Below are 24,272 nucleotides of genomic sequence, written 5' to 3' on the forward strand. Positions count from 1 at the left end.
CATAAAAAAATATCATGTACTTAGAATTCCTTCTCGTTTTTTTGTAATTTTATATTTTTCCGAAAAAATGACAAAAAGTAAACAGTGAGACATTATTAAAAAGCAAACAGTGAGACATAGATTTTTGAAAAGCAAACAGTGAGACATATGTAGATTTAAAAAAATTATTTTAACATGATTTCAATATGATTTCGTAGCGTGGCTTTTTGTATTTTTTTTTTTTTTGAAAAAAATGGGTTAAAGTAACATAAATTAATTAATTATATACAAGTCAATTACCTAATTATTTGACGGTTTCGTTAATTTGTTTCATATAAGACTGTCTCACTGATCGCACCCCTTTTAAACAGTGAGATGTTTTGACTTTTTCTACGTTTAAGTCCAATGTGATGCTTTCATTCATTCTTTAACTACAACTTTTTTTGCAACATTAAGATAAAATATGTCTTTAACTGACTCAAAGTTTGGTTAAGCTATCTTGAAAACATTCTAAGATATACCAATTTAAAAAAAGGGTGTCTCACTGTTCGCACCTTTCCCCTACATGTTTTTTTTTCTTATCAAAATCGTTATCCGTTTTTAAGAAAATTGCAATATCTCAAAAACTTTATATTGGAGATATCCGTTGAAAAGGAGACGTGAAAATGAAAAGACAAAAAAATAAAAAAACCGCTCTTGGAAATTACGTACAAATCGTCTGTTCCGAGTTTTTAGCAAATCTATCAATCCGTTTGAGCTCTTTTTTTCCAATACTTCAAACTTAAACTTATAACGGATACAGGGTATAATTATTGGCAGTCTAAAAAGTACAATTATTTAAGCCAACCATTGTATTTATTTTACTTTCCAAAAGGGCCCCAAATTCTTGTTTGCCCAAGGGCCCCAGGATAGTTAAAGACGGCCCTGTGGAAGCTTAAAAAATGTGTAAACAAACAAAATTGGTTGAATACTGGGAAATAAAATTAAAAAAAAAAAAACAAACAAACAAACTTAATCTTCTTCCTCTCTTATCATCAAATCAAACCACACCCAAAATGCCTTTGTTTTTTTTTCAATATTTCAGTACATACTTTTTTCAACAAATTGCCTATACGCTGTAGATATACAGGGTGTCCCGTAGTAAAATAGGGAAAATTTAAGAGGTGATGTTATGTTTTTATGTTATGTTTTTATTATTAAAATATACATATACCTAAAGAATCATCCCTTAAATTTTCCTTACTTTGCTTCCGGACACCCTGTATATTAAAAAAGGTTAACCTTGAGGATATAGAATATTTTTGGTTTAAAACTTTTCAATTGTTTAAATTATTTTTCTGTTCCAGATTATAAATTGTTATGAATGTGTTCACCCACTCCAACTGCTATATTCTAATTATTTCTTTTTATGTGGAATCTAACTTCAAAAACTCTTTTATGGCTTTAAAATAACATCAAAATGATCGCAGTAGGTCAGCAAGTTAAAATTTATTATTAACTCATACCTACAACTGTTTTTTTTTTCACTTGAAACCATATAAAGACCAAAATAATTTATAGCCAAGCCACGAGATAAATTTTATTGTAAGGATGATCAAAATATAAATGGAAAATTCATATTCTATAAAGTTTTTGCAATTTTATTTTTGTCCGACCAAAAAAAAAAAAAAAACAAAATATTATAAAGTAATATATTTTTTAAAACCATATCTTACTATATTAACTTTTGATCACATTAAATCCCGTGGCTAAACCACATTGAATGTGAAATTTGTTAATTGCAAACATGTCCTCTCTGGTGACAGACATATAAAAATAAAATCATTAAAAGTATACGTTTAGGAGACACTGGAATTTTTAAAAGCAATCAGAATAATTGAATTAAGTAATTACAAAAAAAAAAAAAAAAAAAACAGAAAACACACCAAATTAAATGAAAATAGTAAATAATATAATTATAATTTATATATTAAGTTAAAATTCATGTTTGAGTTTTGATGGAAATAATAAAAAAAAAATAATAATATATACCTACCAAAGTAATTAAAATAAGTAAATTTTCCAAAATGTGCATAATAAATTGTTGTTTGTTATAAAAAACCTATACACACAATACACACACACACACTCACAAACAAAAGGAATTAATCGAAATATTATTAATAAATAAGTATATAGTACATATAAACACAATTTAACACAAAAATTCATATATGTAGTTAAATAAATTTTAAAAAAAATAAAATATAATTAATTATAAAGTTTGTTATTAATTAAAAAAATAAAATAGGATTTATAAAAAAGAGACTTTTTGTATTTATTAGTTTTTAATGTGAAATAAATTATTATTATTAACGACAAAGTCGAATTGTAAAAATATATAAATTATAATTAAAAATTAAAAGTTAAATTAAAATAAAAAAAAAAAATAATTGTATATTAAGTAAACAAAAATACAAAAATATTAGATTACCGATGTTTAATGCATTTAAGAAAGAAAAGAAAAACTGAATAAAAATTAAGAAAGTAAAATAATATAACCACAAATTATTTTTTTGTCTATCATGCTAATAACATTTTGAATTTGGTAAGTACATTTTAGTTTAGACACAAATTGAAGTAGGAATAAGTATTACAGTAACATTGTGCAATGTACATACATATATGAAATGCGCAATTTGATAGCAGGTTTGTCGGCCATTACTTAGATCAAATTTTATCAATTTTATTAACCTCAAATGTCAACATTATAAAAGTAGTTGCAGATGTATATCCAATAGTTACATACTTACAACTTTTAAAAAAGTCAAACATGAATAGTTCACATCCAACCCAGAAAAAAATCCTTTTAAGTCAACCAATTATCATGCTGTTATTTTTCAAACGAAATGCTTGTGCTTAAGTTTTTATCAGAAATAAGAAACATGAAATTACTATTCAATTAAAACTGCTAAATATTTCATATCAATACTTGAAACTTAAGAAATCTACACGATTTATTAGGCTATGAATTTCCCAGAACTCACTTATCAAATTGATCCTACCTATAATAACCTGTTATTGAAATTCCGCTGAAAATCAACAAATGTGATCTATTGTAACGTTAACAATAATGTCCTGTAAAATCTTCATGACCCTTAATGAAAATATATCTGAATTTCATTTTACTCTTTTTAAATTTGAATAAGTAAAAAATTACTTTTTTTGGAAACTATATGAGTCTTTAAATTAAATAAAAGATAAAGAATTTTCTTATACTCATATATTATATGTTGTTTATTTAACAAACGTTTTCGGGAATTCTTCCCATCTTCAGGTTCAAGCAAATAATAAATATTTTAAATATTTTAAATTTAAATTTACATAAAAAATCAATTTCTCAAATCTCTTAAATTTAAAAAATTAAAGTAATTTTTAAAAAATATCAAATAAGAATGTATGAATTTTAATTTGGTTTTAATATAAAATAAGATAAATGAATAAATGCGTTTTAGAATTTTGTCTCAAATATGTCTTTAGTTGTAAAGGGTTTCAAAAATGCATGTAAGGAAGATCGTTCAAATAATTTGTTTTTATTCATATTATTTGTACGATGAATATATATTTCTTCGTATGCATTTAATAATTTTGGGTTATTTATTTGTTTTAATAACCGAAAACCTGCTAGGTTATGATTATTGCTAATCATGTGATCAGCTGGTGTTGATTGGTCAACTATTTTAGAGTGGATAGATTTGTAATGTTCTGACCATCTTATTTTAGCTATTCATAGAATAGCTACAATAAATGGTTATAGCATACAAATTGTCAATTCTTTATTGAAAAAACATATGAGAAAAAAGGAGTTGAGAGACTTAACAACTTTAGTATCTAAAAAAGAAAAAGCTATCACTTACATGGGTGGTACGTTTGTAGAAGGGTTGACATATTCTTTGATAAAAGTGCTTAATAATTATTCAATTAAATTATCACCGAACAGTACTGGTAATAAAGTAAAAACTTTGATTGGCACTGTAAAAGACAAGACTGACACTCTTGACAAATCTGGAATTTATTCCGTTATTTGTCAAGATTGTAATGAAGTTTACATTGGTCAAACGAGAAGAACGGCTAAAATAAGATGGTCAGAACATTACAAATCTATCCACTCTAAAATAGTTGACCAATCAACACCAGCTGATCACATGATTAGCAATAATCATAACCTAGCAGGTTTTCGGTTATTAAAACAAATAAATAACCCAAAATTATTAAATGCATACGAAGAAATATATATGTATTCATCGTACAAATAATATGAATAAAAACAAATTATTTGAACGATCTTCCTTACATGCATTTTTGAAACCCTTTACAACTAAAGACATATTTGAGACAAAATTCTAAAACGCATTTATTCATTTATCTTATTTTATATTAAAACCAAATTAAAATTCATACATTCTTATTTGATATTTTTTAAAAATTACTTTAATTTTTTAAATTTAAGAGATTTGAGAAATTGATTTTTTATGTAAATTTAAATTTAAAATATTTAAAATATTTATTATTTGCTTGAACCTGAAGATGGGAAGAATTCCCGAAAACGTTTGTTAAATAAACAACATATAATATATGAGTATAAGAAAATTCTTTATCTTTTATTTAATTTTATTTACTCTTTTTAATTGAAAAAGCTAAAATTTGTATCCTCCTGCATGACCCTAGGACATTTATAAAAACCTTTATAAATCAAAGGGATGTAGGTACTGCGAAATCAACACATATATGATAAATTCTGCAAATTCATTACATAACCTTCGAAAAGGGTTACAATGTTTCCCAGGGCATGACCGGATATATTGTTTTATCATACAATTCTTTAATAATGTTTGAAAAGAAAATTGATCCTGAGAACTTACCTTTTCTGGTTCTATGATAAAATGAAATGGTAAATTTATCACTTTTATATTGTTTGAATTCTGGAAAGTTTATTCATCAAACTTTCCACAGAACCAGAATAATAATTTTTTTAAATAATAATCACAATATCATAAGATAACGTCTTTTAAGTTTTGAATATTATTTGGCACTAATTTATTTTGGTTAAGTTTTTTTCACCTGTGCATTTTTTAAGCAGTGGAAGCAGGTCATAGTTTAGAGTTAGCATTTAAAGCAGTACGCGATGTCTGCTGCGATTTTTTTAAATTATTTTAGATTTGAGTACAAGAACCCTTGCAGTGCGTCCTTTCCAAAATAACGGATAAGAGGCAATTTATTTTCTTGAAGCTGGGTGAGTCTTTAAGGCTCATTTTAAAGTTAATGTCCTGGAAGTTTCACGAAAATCTAATTAAACATAGCCAAATTATTCATTGACAAAGACTGTAAGGGAGAAGACTTGTACAGTCTTACTTGGCAAGAGTCTTGAAAGATATTGGCATAAACTTAATTTTCTAGCCTGGTGTGCATTCCAGGTGCACCCAATTTGTAAAACCAATGCGTTAGCTTTTATTATTTTCTGCGTGGATGGGAAATAGCATTTATTCAACCTATTCTTAAGAGATTCGATTTTCTTCACTTGATTGATTTGGAGTGTTTTGACCCTCCAATGCCCCTCCCCAGGGTCCGGATAGCTAAAATATTGTGTAGTGATCTACGATACATATAAGTGCAAAGTTTCATTTCGATACGATAATTGGAAGTAGGCTATATACTTATATACACAATATTTTAGCTGTCCGGACCCTGGGAAGGGGCATTGGAGGGTCAAAACGCGCCAAATCAATTTTAGCCTACTTCCAATTACACTGTGTTACAAAATAAAAATCATGTCAATTACTTTGGAAATGAGCTAGCAGAGTTTATAGGTATTACTGAGTTCATCATATTTCGGCACTTTAAATTTTTCGTAGACCCTCAATTTTCAAGTTATTGTCTAAAAAACTGTTTTTCAATATTTTCAGATTTCAACGATTTTTTACTCAGATTTTTTTACAGTTCTAAATAGAGGAGTACTTAAGTATGTTCAACGAGGATTTTTCTAGATCAGAACAGGACAGGACAGCACAGTTTCGTGAGAAACGTCAGAACAAGTTAGAACAGTCATTTAAAGGTCAGTTGTCAAAATGAAAAAAAAAAACGAATTATACGAATTTTTTGTTTATCGTTTCTCGTTTATTTTTCTATTTTTTTGTATTTTTACTGCGAAAAATATAATTGTTTTTAGCTATAAAAACCACGAGCACTCGAGAAATATTCGCAATATATCGCAAAATTAAATCAAAACAAAAACAAAAAATGACAGCTTTGCTTTTGACACTTCTCACGAATCTGTTCTAACCTGATCTGACTCAAAAGCAAGAACAGAAAATCCTGTTCTAAACTGTTCTAGTTTTGTCAATGAACAGCAAACTAGAACAGTTCAGCACAGAAAAAATCTCAATGAACAGCAAAAAGCTGTACTTTTCTGCCTAGAACAGTCCAGCACAGCGTCAGTGAACAGACTTCTTGTTCTTTTTGAAAATATTGTTTTATTATGCTCAAGCACCTAATTGGGTGTAGATTTTATGGGCTGAATCTAAAAGTACAACATTTTTTCACAGTTTTTTAGAGTTCAGAGACAGTTTTAAGCTTCATTTTGTGTTTTGGAAATTTTTTTTATAAACAGTTTTATTGTTCTATTTATGCTGAATCAAAAAAGCTTACTCATTAAAAATAGTTAGAATTTGTGCAAGTTATGTTTTTTTTACTCGAGAAAGAAATTTCAATTTATTGTAAAAAACCCCAATTTTCAAAAAAAAAATGAACAGTATTTAAAATATATATCTGAGCAACCAAAATCGATATCAAATTTTTAAACGTAGTTACAAAGAATAACATTTTTTCTAAAAATTAAGACAATAAAAAATTTTCTAACATTATTATGGACAGAGGAATTAATTTTTCATTTCTTTCATTGTCCCAAAAAAATGAAATTTCTTTCTCGAGTAAAAAAACCATAACTTCCACAAATTCTAATTATTTTTAATGAGTAAGCTTTTTTGAAAAATTCTGAAATCGACCGAAAAATGGCTGAGTAAAAAATCGTTGAAATCTGAAAACATTGAAAAACGGTTTTTTGACGATAACTTGAAATTTTGAGGGTCTACGAAAAATTTCGAGTGCCGAAATATGATGTACTCAGTAATACCTACAACCTCTGCTAGGTCATTTCCAAAGTAATTGACATGATTTTTATTTTGCAACACAGTGTTATTCTCATCTAAATGTTTTAACCTCTAGATATAACTTAAGATACCTATATTTTTTTTTTTTCGTTCAGAAATACTAGCTTTTCAGAACCTTTTTATATTTATTGTATTTTTTTGTATTTTAAACCAATGCGAATGGCTACATTTCTTTGAAATATATTCTAATTAAAATTATCCAGGTGGACTGGTCTTACAAGTTAAAACAATATACCTAAAATACTGTTAGATACGTTTGAATTCATGTCTTATAATAATCCATATACAACAAAATACTAAGACAAATGCATCATGTGTTGCAATAAAACATTTACACCATTAGCAAGATGCCACATTATATTTGTGATGCATAAATCACACAAACAACCGAAAATAAACCTCTAAATTAATAATGTTAATCAATCAAGCTTAACATTTCTCTATAATTACTCAAGCTGATTATCCTTTTGTTAACTTGTTCATCAGAACAGAACCAGAGTACAGCACAGAAGCCGATCAACTTAATTCTACTCATTACCGTTAAAGGTATAGTTTGCTTTAGCTATAATGGTCGTTCGTGCTTACATTGTTTACAGAATTTACACACGGCTTAAATATGAAATATGTATCGGTATTTCCGGTCGGAAATAGACTTTCATAAATACATATACAAAAATGTAGCTATATAATAAGCACCACATACAAAAGAGCGTTGTGTCCTTTATATATACACATAAATAAACGAGTATGTATTTATGTATTATTGTTTATTGTTTACTTATTTTTATTAATTTTATTTAAAAGTAAAATCTGAAATTATTTTATGTAATTAATTTTACTACTACCCGTGAAGCATTCCGCTTCCGTTACCTTGTTACACTCTATGTCACTTGATTTTGTCGTTTTACATCGAAAAGAAAGTTTTCTAGGTCCTTTTGAAAAATATTCCTAAAATGAACAGATGAACACCGTTTTCGAAAGATCCTTCTAAGATTAAGATTTAAAAATTCAAGTGCAACTTTAAGGCAAATGCTATCTCAATCTGTTGACGGAATGTGTATATTAGCTCAGGAAGATTTATTTATTTGTTTTAAGTAAATAAAAGACTGTACACTTAACTAAATTTGTTTTGTTGACAGTTTGTTGTATTGTTTATTATTGAATATAATGGCGCCCAATGCAAATCTTTTATTTATTCTTTAAAAATAAGTTATGAGGACTATTAATTTATTTAAATTTTTAGTTCTGTTTGTTTTTAAAGCCACGGAGGGAAAAAATATGACAGAAAAGAGCAGGTACACACAATTTCTGCCGGGTTATTTTTTCTATAAAAGATCCCGGAAAAGCAATCTAAACAGTTTGTAGTAAAATTTGTAATAGAAAAATCGCTATTGAGCAGCAAAAAGCTCTTGAATAGATACAAAAGTATTAATACAATTTTTTATTCAAGCCTCCGTTGTCACACATGCTTAAAAATCAGATTTTATTATTAATTTTATTCAATTCGAAGTAACAAAACAATCAATTTCTCTAAGTGTAAAGTGTAATCTACCTTAACACGTCATTCAGTTGTCGGATACGGAACTCAATACACCCATATTCGACAAGAAGTGTTAAAAATTACATTTATCTATTGAAGCAGCATATTATATTGATCATAATGTAAATTTCAAATTGATTGTTTACATGAATTCGCCACAGATGGTGTATACGTATATGTGTAGTGTATGCCAGGATGCCAGGATACCCCAGAATAATGCCACGTCATGCTCTCTTCCTTCGATTTTATATTAAAAACACAACAAAAAAAAAATTGTTACAGAACATGCAGATGAATGACGATGGCAATGGCGAAGGCTACATACCTAGGTGGACGAAAATTCATGCCTGCATTCCGATCCAAAGCCCACCATCAGCAAATTGCCTCAGCCAGTTCCTCTATCTATACCTACTAGATGATATACATGCATTACACGTTCCAGAGAGAAACAGCAATTTATCATATAATGGATGTAAATGTAACTTTGGAACATATTGGTAACATATGCATAATCGCAATAACGTATATTCCTCTTCGTATAGTTATAAAGTAAGGTTACTTTACGTAAATGCGTTGTAGTAATATTATATATAGGTATTTTAATCAATAAAGCTTATTGAAATACTCTTCCAATTTAACGACTTTAAACACCAAGCCTTTAAGAGATAACTTTATGACAATACTCATCAGATCATTGGCTTAAAGGATTTTTAAATTACATATATTACATATATATATTTAAATAATTATTTTGGGTGTTTTAAAGGTTCAATAAATAAATTGGCATGATATAATATGGCTTCAAAGTTAAAAACAAGCTTATTTGAATCAAGTGGTAGTAATAATCTGGTGATTAATCAAAAAAATCAATTAGGTAGAATGTATTACATATTTTCATTAAATTTATTCATAACGCGAAAACAATATTGTGATTTAAATCTGAATCAAATGAGGTTATTAAATGTATTTGAAAGATACTTTTTGACAACTCATGTGTATCTTAAGCTACCTATCGAAAAGTATTCTTCAAGAAATTCGAGTTTTTGTATTTTTTTTTTTTTTTTTTTTCATTATTCTATATTAAGACTTTTATGTCGTTTTCGATTGGCTCTCCGGAAGCGTCCGGAATCATTCAGAAGACTTCTGAAACCGTTTTATTGGCATGAAAATGACAGCCAGAACGCTTCTCAGAAGAGAAATTCTTTTCTTGATTTCAAATCAGAATCAAATCAAGAAGCACTAATACATGAATACTCACATGTCAAAGATACACTCAATCATTTTTTATTATTATTTTTCATTTAAATTTTTTTCGTTTTCTGAAATTAATTTGTTTATTTATTTTCAAACAGATAAATTAAGCTTTTAAAATATTTTGCAAAACGAATTCCCGATTAATTTGTTGAATATTAGGTACTATTTTCTTCAAATATTAATTATTTTTCAAGTCTTATGCCATATTTGACATTTTAAATTTCACAGAAAAACAAACACAAACACAAAAAAAATAGAATTGAGTGGAAGCAATTCAAACTGTTTTATTGGATTTCAGAATGAGTGAATCCTTGAGTGATTCCAATCGAAAACGACATTAGTCTTGTAAGCTTACATTTTTCCATGCAAACGGCAATATGACTTCTAAAATCGATTAAGGTGCAGTAATGCATACCTAATAAACACTCAAAAATATTCCAAATTTCCTGGCGAAAACGCAAACAACTTTTTATGACGTAATACAAGTAAAGGGTAATTCCATTATAGAAAAATATAAAAAAATACACATTCAATCCTGTTTATTTTAGATTTAGCTCAACAATAAAAAAAAAAGTCTGTTAATTTTCAAACACTTTTTACTTACCAACATATGAGTCGTTCAGAATAATAATGGGTCAAATTTATTTAAAATTTGTGCATTATTTTGAACTTTGAGAAGAATTAACTTTTGAAATACATAAATGTTCATATTCACAAATCAATAGCTCTATATCTCCAGGATTTCTTTCTTTCATTTTTTTTTTATATAAAACAAAACCCTTAATTGTTAAGACCTTAAATCATCCAACCTATAGAGAAGTGGGCTTGAATCATTATAATTTTGAATGCCTCATAAATATCGAAATGACGTTGAATCAATAACACTGGTCAACAAAAATGAACTTTTTTTTGCCACAAGAACCAAGATATACTTTTCTAGAGGTTTTTGATGTGCTGAACTCGAATCTGAAGTGATTGGCCACCGTTTTTGAGATACATATTACCGTTATAAAATGCTAAAAAACGTAATTTTGGCTGTTTTCGAGCTTCTGTTTTTATGTGGGGTAATTCATTATAAACAAATTTGTACCGGTGATTATAAGAAAAGATATTCTTCTTTCAAAAACTGTTTTAATTTTCCCGATATCTCTTTTATTGCTCGGGATATCTTTAGTTTCAGTTTGTAAGTCAAAGAGAAACTAAATTTAAGCTAAAGTTTAAGTCCCTGGTCATAAAATTTTTGCCACAAGAACCAAAATATACTTTTCTAGAGGTTTTTAAGTCGCTTAACTCGAATCCACAACCAGAAAAATTTGATTGGCTTCCATTCTTGAAATATAACCATTATAAAAAAAAAAACCTTTTTTGCATTTTATAACGGTAATATTTCAAAAACGGAGGCCAATAGAATTTATTTGACTCCGGATTCGAGTTTAGCGACCCAAAAACCTTAAGAAAAGTATATTTTGGTTCTTGTGACAAAAAAAGTTTAATTTGATTGGCCAGTGCGGTTTCTGAGTCAAAGACCGGTACTTAAATTTTTAATATCTCGGCCAGTAAAAGAGATATCGGAAAGATTTAAACATTTTTTGGAAGAATAAAACCAGTTTTTATAGACACCGTTATAATTTTTTTCACAGTGAATTACCCCACATAAAAACATAACCTCGAAAACAGACAAAATGACGTTTTTCTGCATTTTCTAACGGTAATATTTCAAAAACGGAGGCCAATAAATCTGACTTCAGATTCGAGTTCAGCACATCAAAAACATATAGAAAAGTATATTTTGGTTCTTGTGGCAAAAACCTTGTTGACCAGTGTATAATTTAAACATATAAAATAAATAAGAAAACAAAAACATGCAAATAGGCATTTATGTAAATTCGAAGGTATCGCGGGAGCAACTTCGAATTATGGCAGGTGCAACACGTTTAAAATTGATTCTAAAAATAAGTAACGGTAAGAAGAACATCAAAAAATATTTTATTTTTGTATACAAGCAACTAGCTATGTACCTTAAATGTAATATTTTGTTTGTGCCTGTGGGAGAGGTTGTATTATGTATTTTGTTTACTAACCACAAACATATGCACCTATGGTGAGTCTTTGATTGTAGGTAACATGTTACCTACAACAAACCGTCAACAAACCGGCCCTTAGTGTGATTAGAACAAATCTGTTGTTTAAATAACCATTATACATATTTTTCCTTAAGCCTGGTACGCTGTTCGCGCTAAATTTTAGCCGAGATAAAATTCCCATACAAGTTATCGATAATTTGTATGGGATACGTTTTAGCTAGGATAAATTTTTTCGATAATTTGTATTGGAGCTAAAATTTAGCGCGAGCTGCGTACCAGGCTTTAGGAACAAATGAACCAAAAATAAAAGTGCCTACCTTTTCTTTCCATTTTTGAAAAACTAGAATAGTTTTTTGCATCTATTTTTAAGGATTTGACTAAGAACTAAATAGAACATTCAATTTTGAAAAAAAAAAACTTGTACCTTGTAATTCAAAGGTAAAAAAAATTAACATAAATACAAAAATTATTATTTTTTTTTTAATTTTGACTTTGAAATTAATGTCGTTTTCGATTGGTTTCACTCAAGGATTCACTCATTCTGAAATCCAATAAAACAGTTTGAATTGCTTACACTCAATTCTGAAAGTTTTTATCGGTGTTAGTGAATAATCAAAAAAAATAGTTTTAATTTTGTACGAGAAAATTTTGTTTGACATTTATTTTCTATGTATAAGTAATTTTGAGTCGATTCTGATTTGAAATCGAGAAGAGAATTTTTCTTCTGAGAAGCGTTCTAGCTGTCATGTTTTTGTGAATAAAAAGCTTTCAGAAGGCTTCTGAATGCTTCCGAACGCTTCCGGACGGCCAATCGAAAACGACATAAATTTCTCAAAAACTATTTACTCAATCAACTTCAAATAAACATCAAATTCAAGGAGTATATTTTAGCTTTCCAAAAAGGTATAGGACATTATAATGTGCTTTTGTTTTTTGTTTAATATTTTTTTTCCATTGCAAGTCAAATGTATATATATGTATAATGCCTGTAACTCAAAAAAGGGATCAGGTACGATTTTGAAACTTACAAATTTGGAATCCTGAGATCATTTCGAACAAATCTGCATCATTACTTTTGGGATCCATTTTTATAAAACCTGCCGCGTTTTCAAGACCACCGTGAACAGCTTGTTCTAATCTAAGCTAGGCACATCAAAGACTGAACTGAAAAAAAAAATAAGTTTCGATTCTACAAATGAAAGAAATATAAGTAGGTAATTTGATAGTTTCTAAAGAACGACCCGAATTCAAAAGGAGCACTATAAACCTCTGTGATCTAGATCTAGTAGTTACCTTGAACTTTTCACACGCTCCTTTAAATTTTGATTTCTGACTTATCTTTTTATTTTGAAAAAAAAAAAAAAAAAAAATCTTCCAGAGATGTGGACAGGAAGGAACAGAGACAAGCAATTTGCATATATTTTTCATTTTTATGTATATTACAAATTTAATTTAACTCCAGTCAATGGGTATGAAATTATTTGTTTGGACCATTTTTGAAAGCAAGATTTTTCAAAATCGGCTCCTTGCCACTAAAATATTCTAGAAACACTGCTGTGATCATCGAGTTAAAAGATTGAAGTAGTGTAAAATTGGTTGGTCCTTAGGGCCAATTGTATAAACATTTAATCAGTGGTTCAACAACTTTTATCTTCTGAAATCGATGTTAAAGGTGCAGTTTGGCACTGGTTCAAGGTCCATTTATGTTAAAATAGCTTAAGTCATGCTTGAACCAAAATTGATCCACAGTTAAATTCAAAATTTTAACAACATTTCGACCACTTTTTAAAAAAAGCAATGTAAAGTATCTTATGTCAATTTTGATGATTTTTCAGGAGAGCAAAAACAAACTTCAAAGCTGCCTCCCAAAAATTCTTCAAAGTTTAGATTTATTTGTATAAAACATTTAGGCCCATTTGCTCATACTGATCATAAATTTGAATCATAGCTAGGACGAACATAGCCTTTATGTTTTTCTTAGTTTATTCTAAGTTTCTAAGAAATATATATGTTCAACCTAGCAATGTTTTACTTTCATGCGAGAAATCGCTGAGAACTTCAAATTTAAGGCTTGGCCACACAGGAGGGTATGCGGTAGCGGTACGGGTAGCGGTGAGGGTACTTGTATGAAAAAAATTCCAAACTGACACATCAACGTTCAGGTGTGGAATTTTTTTAGTACAAATATCGTTACCGCTACCCGTACCTCTACCGCATACCCTCCGGTGTGGCCAAGCCTTTAAACTTCAAATCGATACAAACGTCAGTAAATTTTAATTTTTTTTTTGAGCAATTAAGCTGAAATTTTTAAACAATTTTGGTATTTTGTGGTTTTTATTGAAGAAAATAGTTAAATAATAGTGAAAGTTGCAAAAAATGAGTGTCTGGTTTTTAAACAAAAATTATTCATGTGAAGGATTTTTTTTTGTAAATGTGTTTGTGTGTCACAATAAGAGACAGATAATTGATAAACACTTCTATAAACATTTATGCAGCCAATTTTACCATGGTTAAAATGTTTAAAAGTGAGTTTACCATTCTTAAATTAATAACAGATGTTAATTTTATAGACAACATCATTTTTTAAGGGATTTTATGCCTTTTTGCTCAATTAAAATTTCGTATATAGAACATAAAACCCTTATTTTCTACTATTTCTTGCCCCTAAGTTATGTTAAACTTAGAGAAATTTTTGACACAATTTGAAGTTCGTGCAAACGACTATGTAGAGTTTAAGGGTTTATGCTTCACATAAAGATTTAAGTTCCGTTTCAGCAAATGGGCCTATGTAAAATTTTATGATCTTGTTTATTAAGGCTTGGCCACACCGAAGGGTACAATGCGGTAGCGGTACGGGTACTTGTATGAAAAAAATTCCAAACTGACACATCAACGTTCAGGTGTGGAATTTTTTTAGTACAAATATCGTTACCGCTACCCGTACCTCTACCGCATACCCTCCGGTGTGGCCAAGCCTTTAAACTTCAAATCGATACAAACGTCAGTAAATTTTAATTTTTTTTTTGAGCAATTAAGCTGAAATTTTTAAACAATTTTGGTATTTTGTGGTTTTTATTGAAGAAAATAGTTAAATAATAGTGAAAGTTGCAAAAAATGAGTGTCTGGTTTTTAAACAAAAATTATTCATGTGAAGGATTTTTTTTTGTAAATGTGTTTGTGTGTCACAATAAGAGACAGATAATTGATAAACACTTCTATAAACATTTATGCAGCCAATTTTACCATGGTTAAAATGTTTAAAAGTGAGTTTACCATTCTTAAATTAATAACAGATGTTAATTTTATAGACAACATCATTTTTTAAGGGATTTTATGCCTTTTTGCTCAATTAAAATTTCGTATATAGAACATAAAACCCTTATTTTCTACTATTTCTTGCCCCTAAGTTATGTTAAACTTAGAGAAATTTTTGACACAATTTGAAGTTCGTGCAAACGACTATGTAGAGTTTAAGGGTTTATGCTTCACATAAAGATTTAAGTTCCGTTTCAGCAAATGGGCCTATGTAAAATTTTATGATCTTGTTTATTAAGGCTTGGCCACACCGAAGGGTACAATGCGGTAGCGGTACGGGTACTTGTATGAAAAAAATTCCAAACTGACACATCAACGTTCAGATGTGGAATTTTTTTTCATTCAATTACCCGGACCGCTACCGCATGTACCGGTGTGGCCAAGCCTTTAAATTTGTTTTAAAAAGATATTTTTAATATTTTTCCCATTACTGGTAGACCAGAATGTGTGTCTGTGGCTTGTGTCTTGTGTCGCTGTCAAAGTTAAAAAGTATGAAATTAGTATATTGGTGCCAGAATACGTAGCTGTGGCTGTGGCAAGGAAATTCGCTGTGGTACAAGTCGAGTCGACTTTTACTTCAAGCTACAAGCGGAATGACTTTTGACGTTTCTAATGTGGTTACTCAGTTAAAATTATTTTTTTTCAAGGCAATTGACATTTTTGTACGCCACATAATTCTGTTCATCTTTTCTACATTTTGAGCGAATTTATTTGACATCTTGTACCACGACGTTTTTCTTTGCTACAAGCGAATTTTCATTCTGTTCAACCAGTTATAAGGAAAAATATGACTGGCTTTTCTATAATTTGTTTTTTATATTAATTTCCAAAATCTTAAGTTGAAATAAGATGATTTGCCTTTTCACACTCTTTCGGAATTTTTAAAAACACATTTTATCTTATGTCAATTTAAGGATATGACTTTTTGTTTCTGCTTGCACGCATTAACATAAGATAATTTAATGTCGTTTTCTTTCACTCCAATGAGAGTACCCTTTTAGTACTTATTTTTGCACTTTTGAAGGTTTTGTGTTCTTTGACGCCACAAAAGTGTAAAAAAAAAATTACTCCGGAGTAATTTTAGTACTACGGAGTACCCCGGATTTACTCCACATTTTTAGTCAGATTTACACCGATTTGCACACACACTTATGAATTTGAAGTTTGACATTTTAAAATTTTGTTTGAAAATTGAAAAATGCGAAAAGTTGTTATTAACAGAAAACAACCATTATGAATATATTTTCTACTGTATTATATTCCACCAGATATATTTCTTCCATTTTTGCGTTAATTCTTCACTTTTTTCAAAATGAAATTGAAAACTCAATAAAAAAAAATTTCCGCCAGTGTTCTTCATCAATAAAAAAAAATCCTGTGCCATATAACAAAAAAATCCCATTTTTTTTCTGCGTTGATGGGATATTTTTATTTTACAATTATAAAATCAAACTAAGGGTGTGTGTCAATTAGTCAGAAAAAACGGATCAGAAGCATAATGAAAAATATACCGAAAGTAAAACTAATTCCGCTTATACACGAAGACGCAAAGCGCGAGACGCACATAAGAGCAAAGGAGAAATAAAGTTTGAAAAAAAGGGAAGGAAGATTTTCTACCGTGAGTCTCGGGTAAAAAATTTTTTTATTCTTTTTGACGTTTCTCTTTGATCTTGTTCTTTTTTTTGCTGTTCTGCTTTATTTTATTTCGTCGGTTGCGGAATCTGCTTTGTCGGTTGTGTATTCTTTGCGTGTATAGTAACGTTTTTAATTTATTCAAAAGTTTTCGTTGCACATAGACCCCGCACGGGAGTTGTTTTTTTTTGTATATTTTGGTTTTTTTTTTGGAATTAAAATGTATAGTCTGCTTCTACACGAAGACGTAGACGCACAAGACGCACAGAAGAGCAAAGGAGAAATCGATCTTTCTCTCTCTTGTTTTTATGTGCATCTCGTGCGTCTACATCTTAATGTAGAAGTCGTCATACGAAAACAAGAACAAAATAAAACCAAAGAAAGTAACTGTCAAATTGGCGTCTTCAAAAAAATAATACGTGTAGAAGCGCGTGACGCACCGAAACGAAAATCAAAAGGAAATTGGGAGATGATTTCTGCGCCTTCCGTCTTCGTGTATTATGCTTCATAATGTTATTAATATTAATTTTTCTTTTCAATTCATAAAATGTTTTCCTTAGGCCTGTTATCACTATTTTTTTCAAGGGAATTATCCATTTTCGCCTTGTCACACACACAATTACATAAAAAAAAATTACTCTCATTATGTTCTTTTACTCCAGAAAAAGGAGTAAAAATTTAGAGTACTCCTTAATAGAGTGAAAGAAAACGACATAAGATTTCACATCAATAAAAAAAAGCCTTAACCCAATATAATCTTAAATCTACTTAAGGTTTTGAATATGTGTCTTTTGACCAAAGATGCAATTGTTCTTGTGCATAAAAAAGCAAAGGAGTGAGATAGAAAGATGCCGATAAGACTGAACTGTAGGCCTTTAGGATGGCACTGAGGTTCAACAAAAAAACGCGAAACATCTTAAGTCGACTTAAAATACTTTTCAGTCGAGATATATCACTACAAGTGCGGTACTGTACTACACATTAGTATCTCCTTGAGTATCATGTGTTTATTCATGTGTACTGGGTACTGTACTTTTTTCACTTTCTTGGCCGATAAAGTTTAGGCTATATTTGGTTTCTAAACTACATTACCGACGAGTTTTTTTACTGTCTAACTAATCATAACCTACCCTATACTATTTTTGACATTTCTTAACTCCTGTCAAAAATCACAAATCACAGCAAACTACAAAGTCCAAAGAAGAAGTATTTCTCTGATTCGGTAATAAAAATCCCACAACCGAAAAAGAAAAACAAAATTGTAAACAAATCTCTATTTTGTAATAATTCATTTCGTCTCAATTGTTTAGCACAAACAAAAATAAATTACACATGAAAAATGACATCGCTCTTTACCAAAATACTGCGACAAGCATTTAAAACCTTTGACAAATCAAACACTGCCTCGTTAAGTACTAATCTTAAAATTCTTTATCAGCTCACAGAACAATTAACTTATCGCGATATCAACATAAATCCCGAAGTATTTATCCAAGCCAATAGTGCTGACAAGGCCCCATGTACTTATATTCATGTCTTCGAAAGTGCCGAAGTCTCAATGAGTGTCTTCATTTTAAAGGCCAACTACACAATGCCACTTCATGATCATCCAATGATGAATGGCATCTTGAAAGGCATTTATGGTAATTTATTGATTAAAAGTTATTCGGCAAAGAAAAACAATTCAGACAGTGGGAAGAGAAGTAACCTTTTGTATGACAAACTTGCCACAGAAATCGAAGTCACTGAAGATGAACCCAGACAAGTTAACCCAGAGTCTGAATGTGCTATACTAACGCCGAGCGAAAGAAATTTCCATGAAATCACTGCTGTCGGTGGTGTAGCAGCATTCTTTGATATCTTAAGTCCTCCCTATGGTGCAGATATTCCAATTTATGGCCGAAGAAAATGTCATTTCTATCATCGTGTTAGCATAGACGACCATCGATTGGTTCTGTTGAGAATGATTCCAGAACCATTGGATTATTATTGTGATACAGCCGAGGCTCCGGAAGCTGTTGCTCTTAGCCAAAATACATATTTAGAAATGTATGGTCATACTGGTAATTGTAGCAGTAGTCCTTTATAAATTGAATTCAATTCTAGTTTAAAAGCTATTTAATGTATATGTTTTTGATGTGTTATATATAAAATGAGAAAAAAAAAGATGAAAAATTGATAAATAATAAGATTAGATGAGAGTATTTTTTAAAAAATAATTTAAAAATATTTATTTTAACAAAAGCGAAGAAACCTTAGAGAAGAAGATTCCTATAATTGTAGCAATAAACTCGTATTAAGTTTGAATAAAGTTATTTTCGTCTGTAAATATGATTTATTCTTTTGTTTGAATTATTATGCTACGTTTAAATCCCGAGGATTGGCCAACAAATAATTGAATCTGAGACAGCTCCCAGCCAGAGGCAGTTTTCAGAGCGATTTTGAAGCTTTATTCGAAACTATGGAAAAGTCTATACAAATCTTTTAATATTTTCTACTGCTAGGTTTTTATCCCATTCAAAGTTGGCAATAATATCAAAAGGCTCAGGCATCTCATAGGAAATAATGGCGATGGCACTTGCAACAACAATAGATAAAGCTTCATATGGTTATGCAAGGCTAATCGTCTTGAAATTATAGGTAACATGTTTCATTGCAAAACGTGTCTTAATACCTAAAGACTACCTCAACGGGCAACAATTCGGGAGAACCATTCTCAAGAACTGTAAGCAATTATCAGCTTAAGTACCCATTTTATCAAATGCCATTAATGTTCTCTGTAAACTTTTCATATCCAGTACTGTAAGAGTGTTTTATTTTTCGAAGAAACAGAAGTAGTGATGGATGATGGTCACAAGAGAATAACTCAAAGCTTGTATGGCAGCTCTTTCAAAAAAAGACAAAAAAAAATTATATAATGAAAACCTGATTAGAAGGTGGATGGAGCTTTTGTCTTCGGTTTTTAAATGGAGTGCTCACACAGATATACGCAGGCGAGGGCTAATGTCCTGTCTGATGTAAAAAATTGCCAAACACGCATCATTTTCCAATTAACTGAAGAATAAGAAGGTGGTAGAGCGTTGGTATTCCTACAAAAGCCCTTGAAAGTCGGCCTTATCACGAATTCTATTCGTATATAAAAAAAAGCCACAAAATCCGTTCGTAATGGAAGATTTCATACAAATCAGATCGGATTATGTAAATACTACGACTCGAAACCTACGAGTGATTCCAAGAAGTGTGGAAAAAGATTGACAGCTGACGAACACTATTAAATTTAGATAATTTGATACTATTGAAGAACATAAAAATGGAATAGGAAGTAATTTGTGACTTTCATTACAGCTTAGATAACAAAGACACTTTATTCGTTGGTCCTTTGAATAAATGTTGTCTTTTTATAGTTTATAGCTACTGCCTTAATGGAAATGATCGTTCCTCATAAGAAATAGGAAATTTTAGCCTACCATTTACCAGTCTCAGTTTAAGAAATTTCACTACAATTTACCGGCTTGACTACGATGTAAAAAGGTACCTGTACTGCTAAATAATTTATTGGCGTTGGCTGCTTTTTACAATTTTCTGCTGAGATTTACCAGTTTTGACTACAAATTTTCAGTTTCATTTCCAATTTATCAGAGTTTCAGGTGCTATTTAATAGTTTTTGCTGGAGTTTTTAACTTGCTCTGGGATTTACAAGCTTCAACAGCAATTTCAGAAGAAAAAGCCATCAGGATCAGGCTAAATACTAGAATCAACTGTAACCCCGCAAATCTTAGACTGGCATCAAAAGCTTAAGCATAATTAAAATTGGAAGAAATAAAACTAATAATAAATGAAATGTCTCAAACTACAGTTTTCCTTTAATAAAACTAGTAAGATGCCGAGAAATACATACATACGTAAGCTACAGGAACATTGAGTCAAAAATCTTTAGAAGACATTTTTGAAAACGCACACTCTGGCATGAAAGCAAAGCCTATGACTTAGAGCAGTCACATTATGCTTAATTTTACACTTTCTACGAGCAATATAATTTTTGTTTAACTTAGTATTTGAATTTATAGAAGAAACACGAGAAGGTAGAAATATTGGGGACCAGCGAAGTGATAAAAAACTAAACAATTCTTAAAAGAAGGTTCAATAAAAAAAACAACATTTTTTTTTTCGTAAAAAAAAACTCAATTTAATTGAAAGTCTAATAAAATACTTCCAACTTGTATTACAAATTAAACTTCGTACATTCATGTCGCTTTTATGTACACAAAACAACATACTCCTTCTTCACAATTCTTCATCCTCTTCTGTCTTGTAAATTTCCTCATTTCTTCGTTTGAATTTTTTCATTGGTGGTTTTGCATTTAAATTCGGAATCTCTTCTATCGTCGGCAGAGTGGTTTCTTCCTTCATCTCAAGTGGTGGACTCAAATCTGGCATCATTTCTTCACTATCTCGTTCACTGGCTTCAATTGAAATCTCATCTTGACTACTCGGACTTGTTATACCAATCGGTTTTGGCAAACACAAACCACTTTTTCGCTTCAACGGACTAATTGTGTCACATGAAGAATTCAATTCAGCATTTGACTGATCGAATAAACCCGAATCATTTAAATCACTTCCATCGAGTGTACTCGAATGACTCAATTCATGACCGCCAACAATCATAGCCATGGATAAGGGATCATCGATTCCCAAATTATCACAAAACTGTAAACTCTGTGGATTGATTTGAGATTTCGGTTGCTGGGGATTTGTGTTGATATCATTGGGATTATATGCTTCTACTGTACGGCAGAAATTTCGAGGAATCTTTAAATCATAGCCAAACTTTTTGTGGACATGATCCTTTTCATCGTCGGTGGGTGTGAAGTTATAACGCTCAGAGCCATTTGGACCTGGCATAAAATGCTGTGAACTCTTCACAGAGATTAGATGGTTGGTAAGAAAGAGAATAGTCAACCATTCAAGATCGTATTCCAATTTAAGTTCCTCATCATCGATGTGCTCGACAGAGTCGATATCCAAGACTTGAAGAAACCGTCGCTTCGGTAGACATTTGTCCAATGCCAAGAACTTTGTCACACGACCAGTGTCCTCGTGTGAAACCAGTGCAGCAAATTTGCAATGCAAATGAGCAGAAAACCAAAGAGATGGCTGCAGTTTATTCAGGAGATCTTCACATGGACGACTTCCTAAACGTTCTTGATCGATTTCATCCTTGAAATGCGGTTTGAACCTAACTAATTGGGCTTTATTACCAAAGTTGTAAATACCTTTTGGCCAATCGTGGGACATGCAAATGTCTATTTTCCCTGACAACTGTTTCAGTCTAAAGACATCCAACTGTCGCACATGGTAGACACTCTTTTTCGTTCCTTCCGTGTACGGTGAGAACTCATGACGTCCCCGAAAGAAGTCGTGGCTTTTGTAAATTCCCGAAAGACCAGCAATTCGGATGCCATTGACTTTGACAACTCCAGCATAACCCAAATAGTAGATATTTGGAGCCACCCAACCACCGTAGGGTAGTTCTTGGAGATAATTAGAGGCTTCGTGATTGCCACCGATGAATATAGTTAAAATTGGCGCGATTTTTTCGCCACTATAATACCTAGTAAAGAAAAAATGGAAATTTTAAGGAATTTCTCAATGAAATTTGTATTTATTTGAACTTACTTATAAAAAGTACAAATGTCCATGTATTTTTTTGGAACTGCCATAGTTTGTAGATCCTCTAGATTTCTAGTGGATTGAAAATCACCACAACACAACAACAAATCGATTTTAATTTTTTCCGCCTTTTGTATGTTTTCTATAGTTTCGTAGATTTTTTCTAACTCGCCATGGGCACAACCTTCGACAGCGATTTTCATTTTTTTTTCTTATTATTGTTTTCTGCAATATTATATTTAATAAATTGACTATAAATATTTATTTAAATTTTAACTAAAAACAAAAGAAATACGTTTTTTATTTGATGGGAGTTTGTGAAATGAGTTGAAGAGCGTGGATGGCAAGGGTATAAAAAACAAATTTTCGTTTGACAGACAACGAATAAGGGAGAATGGAGAATTATGCAAATTTTTTATTGATTGAAAATAAGTGATGCCAAATTTCTTTTTTTTAAGTAGGTAATGCAGTTCACTTAATTACAAATTAATTTGTAGACAAATTATTTTGGAAGCAGACAAAAGTACTTTTATGATTTTTTAAATCATACTTCTTTATGAAAAATTTATTTTTGGAAAAGAAATTCAAAGGGATTAGCAAATAGCTTCATCTATTGCTCATAATTATTGTAAAATAGTTTTGTTATGAAATGAACCTAAGTGATTTTTTTTTAATGAGAAGTGTAACTTTAATCGTGTTTACATGGTGTACACTAGGGCGTTCGTTATTAAGGTTTTTTCGAGAATCAAGTTCTTAAGTGAAAAAACTGTTTCTAAATAATAAAAAAAAATCCTCTATTTTTTCAGACACTAGATGGCACCCCAAGAGCGTTAAAGATTTTTATTATTTGAAATAGGTATGTGTTGGCTTATGAGGCCATTTTTTTAGATATAGACTTCAATCAATAATCAATATTTTTTGGTGAGGTTATTGTCTACATTAAACAACGTTTTCAAAAAGGTATAAACCATTTTTCTAGGACCAGGAGTTTAGTCAGGACATGCATGTTTTTTTTTTTTTTTTTGTATTTTATTTTTTAATGCTATTTCATAATGCTTGTTTTAATAAAACATGCTTGCTTTAATAAACCTAAAAAACTTTACCCCTGGTCCTAGAAAAATAGTTTATATCTTTTTGAAAACTTTCTTTAATGTAGACAAGAACCTCATCAAAAAATATTGATTAAGTCTATATCTAAAAAAAATGGCATCATAAGTCAACGCATTGGTACCTATTTTAAATGATAAAAAAACTTAAGCCCTTTGGGGCGCGCCATCTAGTGCCTAAATAAAAATCTGAACATATTGGAGGATTTTTTTTTTTTATTATTTAAAAACAGTTTTTCCACTAAGAAACTTGATTCTCGAAAAAAAAACGCTTCACTGCTTTTGCATCACAACTTTTTTTGAAATGAAAACACTACCCTACCTACAAAACATTTTGAACCAGAAATTTGTTTGATGAAAATTTTTGATACGGTAATGAAATTAAACAAAAAATAAAGGATTTTCTTAGGGCCAATTGTACAAATATTTGATCCGTGGATCAGCAACTTTTATCTTCTGAATTCAGTGGTAAAATTGATTTTTA

The 24,272-nt window shown here is 30.2% G+C and overlaps 2 protein-coding genes across 2 annotated transcripts; one reads left to right on the forward strand and one right to left on the reverse strand.

The window, feature by feature from the left end:
- Positions 1-18,195: 18,195 nt before the first annotated feature.
- On the forward strand, positions 18,196-19,338 carry LOC129909970 (2-aminoethanethiol dioxygenase). Its single transcript, XM_055987159.1, has one exon. It carries the CDS (start codon positions 18,349-18,351, stop codon positions 19,096-19,098), a length of 750 nt encoding a protein of 249 aa, XP_055843134.1. The 5' UTR covers positions 18,196-18,348; the 3' UTR covers positions 19,099-19,338.
- A 1,839-nt stretch (positions 19,339-21,177) lies between these two features.
- LOC129911606 (lariat debranching enzyme) lies at positions 21,178-23,088 on the reverse strand. Its single transcript, XM_055989456.1, has 3 exons — positions 22,978-23,088; positions 22,689-22,907; positions 21,178-22,623 (listed from the first exon to the last, which is right to left on the reverse strand). The coding sequence occupies exons 2-3, from the start codon at positions 22,883-22,885 to the stop codon at positions 21,294-21,296; spliced, it is 1,527 nt and encodes a 508-aa protein (XP_055845431.1). The 5' UTR covers positions 22,886-22,907; positions 22,978-23,088; the 3' UTR covers positions 21,178-21,293.
- Between the last annotated feature and the right edge of the window lie 1,184 nt (positions 23,089-24,272).

The sequence above is a fragment of the Episyrphus balteatus genome, chromosome 2 (genome assembly GCF_945859705.1).
Source record: "Episyrphus balteatus chromosome 2, idEpiBalt1.1, whole genome shotgun sequence".
NCBI classification, from domain to species: Eukaryota; Metazoa; Arthropoda; class Insecta; order Diptera; family Syrphidae; genus Episyrphus; species Episyrphus balteatus.

Bases quoted from the DNA above. Each gene is read 5' to 3' on its own strand.
- LOC129909970 (XM_055987159.1), top strand. From the start codon at position 18,349: ATGACATCGCTCTTTACCAAAATACTGCGACAAGCATTTAAAACCTTT.
- LOC129911606 (XM_055989456.1), bottom strand. From the start codon at position 22,885: ATGAAAATCGCTGTCGAAGGTTGTGCCCATGGCGAGTTAGAAAAAATC. The intron at 22,624-22,688 runs GTAAGTTCAAAT...TTTCTTTACTAG, and splicing joins GACATTTGTACTTTTTATAA to GTATTATAGTGGCGAAAAAA.